General features: G+C 37.3%; 1 protein-coding gene across 1 annotated transcript; it reads right to left on the bottom strand.

The window, feature by feature from the left end:
- Window positions 1-371: 371 nt before the first annotated feature.
- On the bottom strand, window positions 372-2,019 carry LOC121791924 (E3 ubiquitin-protein ligase ATL42-like). Its single transcript, XM_042189737.1, has one exon. The coding sequence runs from the start codon at window positions 1,879-1,881 to the stop codon at window positions 643-645; it is 1,239 nt and encodes a 412-aa protein (XP_042045671.1). The 5' UTR covers window positions 1,882-2,019; the 3' UTR covers window positions 372-642.
- Window positions 2,020-7,388: the final 5,369 nt, after the last annotated feature.

Genomic DNA, 7,388 nt, shown 5'->3' on the forward strand with positions numbered 1-7,388 from the left:
AATTAATTTACTGAACAAAAGGTAAAAGTTGAATATTACTATCAAATACTCGGATTCGGTTTTGTCAGAACCAAAAGAGATATTCTCTAAAAACATGTCCTAGAATAAGTAATCTTGAAAATTGCTGTCTCTGATTTGCATAATTATTAACTAAAACGGTAGTAATAAATAATTTAAACATAAGGAAAAAAAACAGGTTGGCAAATATTGCTGCATAAGTTGCCCCTAATTTAATGCAATAATGTCGTCTTAACTGAATTTTAAAAAATGTAACTTTTTGCCAGACTTGCATCTGAATTATTAAAATAAATTCTACTATAGCATAGTTGTTCACATAATCTAAACATGAAAACAGCTGTAAAAAATACTATCAATCTTGGATTCGATTAATCCAACTGTAAAAGGTCTGAATCTCAAAATAATCCCCAAAGAGAGCAAAGTATCGAATCTAATTCCATTTCCTTTCCTCTACATCAATATATTTTGAGGGGCCTCAACCCCACCATGTGGACTTTTTTCCATGTACAAAAATGCTACTTATATATTAAATCTGTCGAATATTTACGTCAGAAACAATAAAACTAAACCAACATATCCCAGAAATATTTGTAAGCATAGATATTCTTGATGAATTGAATTTGATCATATATTTAACCTTGATTCTTGAGACTGTGGAGTTATTCTCTCTCTATTTGCAAACCACTGGACCGTTTTTCTCACGATAGGTAACCAAAGCCTTCTCGTTCTTTCGTCCTTGACATTAATTTCTTCAACCCGCGAATCTTTATTCCCTAAATCTTGGAATCTCGGATGAACTACGATTTCGGACATGGATCTCTTGTCGTTGGGATTGATCGAGCTCGACTCAAACCCTAATTTCGCCCTATTAGCACCCGATGACGTGGCGGGAAAATTCATTTCTTTATTGATTTCTCTCACCTTTCCCTCCAACGCTCTCTTCTTCCCCATCTCCTCCTTTATGCTCATGATCACCGTCTCCTCCGCCGTTTTCCTCTCCTCCACTGATGAGAATCTCGTCGCCTCCTCCTCCGCGACGTCGTTCATCAGTATCTCCGAGTTGAGGAACATGATGTCGGAGGAGCTAACATTGCTCCACCGGTTCTTGAGCACGGCTTCCGATACCACGATCTTGTGATTGAACCGGTGCAGCGCAGCCGGCGACGGCGGTGATTCGCAGTCCATGCTCTCCGGTATCGGAGCCTCCTCCTCCTCCTTCTTCCGGAAGCTTCCGCCAATGCAGAATCTCGAGGATCCATGGCGGCTCTCCTCTCTCTCCACGTAGAGCTCTAGGCTGGATTCCTGCCGCTCTAGCTCCGGCGGCGGCGGCGGATTGGATAAGAATCGGAGGCTGGTGGAGAGGGGGAGGTGGGAGAGGTCGTCGGCGGTGACCTTGCTGCGGCAGAGGGGGCAGGTGGAGTGTTTGTCAAGCCACTTGTCGATGCAGTCGATGTGGAAGGCGTGCTTGCATTTGGGGAGGAGGCGGAGGATGTCGACGTCTTCGAATCGAGCGAGGCAGACGGCGCATTCGAGGCCGTCGCGTGAGCCTCGGAGGGAGGAGAAGCGGAAGAAGGGGAGGGACTCGACGACGGTCTTGTCGACGCCGGAGACGAGGGAGCGGGAGCGAGGGAGGCCATCGTGGATGTGGCGGGTGTTGTTGGCGGTGAAGGAGGCGGCGCGGTGGCAGAACTTGGCGTAGAGGAGGAGGATGAAGGTGAGGGAGAACATGACGGCGAGCATGCCGATGACGACGGCGAGGCTGGGCTGGAAGTTGTTGACGGAGGCCGGGGTGGTGGGGTCGGAGGGGTTTTGGGCGGTGGTGAGGATCAAAGTGGGGAGGAGGAGGAAGAGGATGATTTTCATGGCTTGATGGAGAAATGGGCAAATTTAGGCCATGAGGGTTTGATGCCAAAGGAAATACTTATCTTCTTTGGAGAAGAATCCAAATTACTTATGTGTGGGTGGTTTGACAATGGTATTCTATGTCATACACTAATCTTTTTTTTATATGGTTGCTCTAAATAATATGTAAATCTTGTGTACTTAATACACGTATTTATACATATGTATACAGTTGGTTCCTCGTCTTTTTGACAGGCGGATATACATCCATTTTGGATAGATATAAAACACAATAGTGTAGTTCTTAATTAATTTTAAATAGTTGGTTAATAGTTATGTGATTCATGAAATGCCTGGGACAGGTCTCTCGCTAGGCTTGGGTATGAGTTGACTTAATAATTAAGTTAGACTTATTATACTAGAATGTCTATATTGACATATGATATTATAACAACGCAATAAAGAGCGGTAATTATATTGGTCGTTATAAATATATAATATACTACTTCTAAAATACTCCATTCGTTCCATTAGAAATGAAACATTTATTTTTCGGCACGATATTTTATGTAGTATTGTTTTGTGAATTAATAAGAAGAGAATAAAGTAAGAGAGATGAAAAAGTAGAGATGGTGTTGTTTTTATTTTAGGAAACATTTCATTTTTAATGGGACAACCCAAAAAGAAAAACGTTTTATTTTTAATAAGACAGAAGGAGTGTATTTTTTTGTTCAAAGTTCTTCGTCCAAACAAATACAATTGGGATTTTGTTAGACTCCGCACAACGTTACCTCAAATTTGATATACAGTAATAATTTAACTCTAGAGATTTATATAAAAGTTTAGTGTTTTGACATTTAAGGATTGTCCATAGTTATTGAAAGTGACATTTGACACTGAACATTCGAAAAGCTAGAAAACTACTTCATCCGTCCAATCAGAAATGAAATACCACTAGTATTTGTTTTTCGGCACGAAATTTTATGTAGTGTTATTTTATGAGTTAATGAGGAGAGAAAAAAAGTAAGAAAGATGAAAAAGTAGAGATGGTGTTGTTTCTATTTTAGGAAACGTTTCATTTTTAATAGGACAATCCAAAAAGAAAAATATTTTATTTTTAATGGAACAGAGGGAGCACAACATTAGAACAACACATCAACTTCATTATCCATATTGGAGTATGATATTATCCAGTTGAGTATACAATATTGTAGATTATTCTATATCTACAAAAAGATTATTCCCTATTTTACTCTTACTGCATGAAATAAATTTTATATCTGTAACATGGCATAATCTAAGCGGTTGATCGCCCTAATCAATATTGTTTACAAACGAATCTTTAAAGATAGTATTTCCTCCGTCCCACTTTAAGTGAACCATTTTCCTTTTTGGAATGTCTCTCTCTAAAAACACATTTCTAAAAATAGAAACATCACTCTCTCTACTTTTTCCTCTTTCTTATTTTATTTTTCTCCATTTAACTCATAGAACAACACTACACAAAATCTCATGCTGAATTTGAAATGATATACTTAGAGTGGGATGGAAGGAGTAGTATATATAAAATCAAAGTATTGACGGAAGTTTAAAGCATATAACTCATTAATAAAAATGAAAAAAAGTTAGAACGAAAGTCCTTATTATGTGCATTTGTCCAACACGTAACATGAGCACGCATCACGGCTATTTTAAAATCTTTGGCCCGTTGTAATATTGAAACACGACCGACTGAAAATCTACGCCATTGTTTGATTAAGAATACATCAATAATTGCGTCGTATTTTTATTATTTTATGATATTTTAGTTTTACATTTTTTTTTGGTGATTACATGTAATCAATCGAGTTGACTTGCATGAAAACAGTCTGTCATCATACAAATATACAATTATCCCTAACCTGCTTATAGGGACATGCTATTTTATTTTATTTAGGAAGGGAGCTAGTTATTTAGCTTATTTATATTTTATTATTTAGTTGTTATGGGTTGATTTACTTTTCCTAGTGGATAGGAATTTATTTGCTTTCCTAATTTATACACACTTTTTTTTATCCCACATATTATAAATGTGTGGAGTCTTTTTTTATTATTAAGCAGAATGAAGAATTAAAATATTAATCTCATTATCTCTCTGGCGTGAAACGCCCCCTAGAACTTTAATTAGGGTTGTTCTCTTTTTCTCTCAATCAAATCCACGCTAGCTATTTTCCTCTTCTTCAATATTTTCTCAAATAATTTCTCCAATAGGAATTAATCTCATATTAATTCATATCAAATTGGTGCTTTCATTAGGTTCTGATCCTCCTATTGATTTACTTTCTACCACCATGACCGTCTTGCTGTCAAACTCTCCTCCAGACTCTCCTCCTCGGTTTTCTGGTGTTAACCCCGTGAGATGGATTTTGGATATTCAGGAATATTTTGATTATTACTTGTTCTCTGACGTTGACTGTCTGTTTTTTGTGAGGTTATTTTTTGACCATCCAGCATCCGTATGGCTCCACGAGTATCGACGCTCGAATCCCGATTGCTCATGGCTAGAATTTCTGGATGTTGTTTTATCATAACTTTGATGAGAATGTCATTTACTTCGCCGAGACGAATAAACTTCTCAACAAAATAATGGAGGCAGTTGCATATTTAGCAAAAAAAGAAGCCATGGCTAAAAAGGAGGCCACACCTGATTCTATCGTCGAGTCTGTTGCAAAAAACAACGATGAGTCAACAACAAATGTCAAGTTTGATCCCATCATCGAAGAGATGGTAAAAATTGATGACGAATTGCGTCAAAAGTTGGATGAGCTAATGGTTTTGGTGGAAACCAAATTTCCTCCAAAATCTCATAGCCCAAAAATCACTGTTGGCATAATTGGTTATGTCACTGAAGTCGCGGAAGAGATCTCATGTCCAAAGACGATTTCTCCATCACTCGTTGAGGTCCCAAACGATACAATTTTGTTTGCAGACGAAGATCAAAACAAAGACAACGAGATGGAAGATTATTTTTCTGACTTCCACCTTGAGGGCAAGGTGGTTTTCAACGATAGGGGAGTTGATAAGGACCCGGTATTTTATTTTATTCCAGAAGGGAGCTGATAATCTCTTCGTATAATTATTTAGCTTATTTATATTTTATTATTTAGTTATTATGTGTTGATTTACTTTTCCTAGTGGTTAGGAATTTATTTGCTTTCCTACAACTAGGATTGTTCTCTTTTTCTCTCAATCAAATCCACGCTAGCTATTTTCCTCTTCTTCAATCTTTTCTCAAATAATTTCTCCAATAGAATTAATCTCTTATTAATTCCTATCACCTGCCTAATAATAAGAGTCGTAAGTAGGATTTAAATTGATGTGTATCTTCTTTAATGCGATCATTTAATTCCTACATTACTCAGGTTAGTTGCAGTGTGAATCCTATATATCTATGTTTCTTAACTAATTAGTACCACTATAATTAATTAAATTAACTATTATTTATATAATTAAATTAATGAACAATCTTTCCTTTGTTTGGGGATATATTCTTAATTTAATGAACGATCTTCCTTTGTTTGGGTATATAAAACTTGTATATATAGTGTGCTCTTTGATAAATATCTTTACGTATAATTTTATTTATAATTATTCGATAAACAAAATTATATTTGTTGAAGAAAATAATATTGTTTCCTTGCAAATTACAGAGCAGATTTCATTTTGAAAATGTTGTCATTAAGTTTGTTGGACTATTTTTTATGTAGGCGGCAAATTCCGGCCGCCACATTAGTTCTATGTTAGGATAATTTTAAATAAGTGAAAAAGAATCGATGTATTTTATTTCGTGCAAATTTAGAATTCGTTCGTATTTGTATATTTTATAACAATTTTCAAATATAACAAATTTGTTAACGCAACAAAATTGCAATATGGACTACAATACAATAGTACGCTGTCATGCAGTCGTGAGATTGATTTTGGGCTTCACACATAAAAACAACGCAGGAGAGGAAAGAGCTTACGATGCATAAGGCTTGTGATTTGGTGTAGAAATGCATGGAATGACTAGCCTATTTATACGCATAGTCCAAAGACTAATTGCTAAGGTCCAAGGCCCAAGGAATACGCTTGTGAATTGGTGTGGAGATGCATGGAATGACTAGCCTATTTATACGCATAGTCCAAAGACCAATTGCCAAGGTCAAAGACCCAAAGAACAGTCCAAAGGCCACCCAAGACCAATTGCCAAGGTCCAAGGACAAGGACAAGGACACAGGCTCGAGGCACGCGGCTCGCGGCGGCGCGCGTGTGAGTTCTATAGCCCATCTTAGTCCACTATAATTATTATATGGAATAATTCTTCTTATTAAATACTTGATTAATAAGGTTGTAACTTCCAATGTGGGATAATTAACTCTCTTAATTAATCACATGACTTCTCTCATAACTCATTTAATTAGTTTGCAATTTTGCACAACTTTAACCCATTATTTCTCACTCACTGAGAATCGGATTTGAGGAAAATGAATATACTACGGTCATCTACCTCGAACGTAGATCGACGCTATATCATTTAATTTCACAAAATTAAATGTCTCGTTGAAATTATAACTGGTCAAAATCCTTTGACCGGGCATAGATTCCAACAATCCCCCACATGAGTGGAAATAGCCAAATGCATATGCATGCAGACACAAGCTCAACCCTCGAGAGGCATATAAGCATAAGGATAGGTAGTTGTTGGCTTTGAAACCATCCATAGTCAACACCACTGAATACACAGACGGCCTAGTAGCGCGATGCTTTGAACTAATCCTCCACGGCGTGCACCGAGACAATGGTGTTAACACTTAAACACCTCAACCTCATCCGTTCTCATGTTTTGTGTCCTTTGCGGCCTTGGACACCACTTTGGATTTATAAGTGTGTTATACGAAGTGGCCACTCTTCACACTTGCATTGGTGATTCTTAGTCGAGTATCTTGCCCTACTCGGTCTTCTTGAGAACTCAATCTCCTCGAGATCCTTAGGAATCATTAAAAGTTATAGACTTAGCCTCACCACAAGGCAAGTTTTTCAACACTCTATTGTTCTCTAGGGAATAGATATAGATAAGCGTTTCACACGAACTCTCATAGCTTAATTTTCCCATTGAACCAAGTTCTTGGGATCTCCAGTCATCATGGTTGGGTTATCACTATGACAATTCTTAGTTTGTGAATTTCAAACTCTTTCCCTCTAGCACTTGTTCATTTGATCACGGTTTAATCATTTGGTTAGCAGATCCGCTAGATTATCTATTGACTTCACATAGTCAATTGTAATCACCATGTTGTGATCAAATGTCTCACGGTATTATGTCATCGACGAATATGTCGAGACTTACCGTTATGTAAGTCATTATTTGCCCTTCCAATAGCGTATTGGCTATCACAGTTAATCAACACTAGAGACACTGGCTTAGACCATCATGAAATATCTTCAAGGAAGTTCTTAAGCCACTCGGCTTCATTCCCCAGCGTTATCTAAAGCTATGAATTCTGATT

The sequence above is a fragment of the Salvia splendens genome, unplaced genomic scaffold (assembly GCF_004379255.2).
Source record: "Salvia splendens isolate huo1 unplaced genomic scaffold, SspV2 ctg97, whole genome shotgun sequence".
Classification (NCBI taxonomy): domain Eukaryota; kingdom Viridiplantae; phylum Streptophyta; class Magnoliopsida; order Lamiales; family Lamiaceae; genus Salvia; species Salvia splendens.

Coding starts and splice junctions, on each gene's coding strand:
- LOC121791924 (XM_042189737.1), bottom strand. CDS start 1,881: ATGAAAATCATCCTCTTCCTCCTCCTCCCCACTTTGATCCTCACCACC.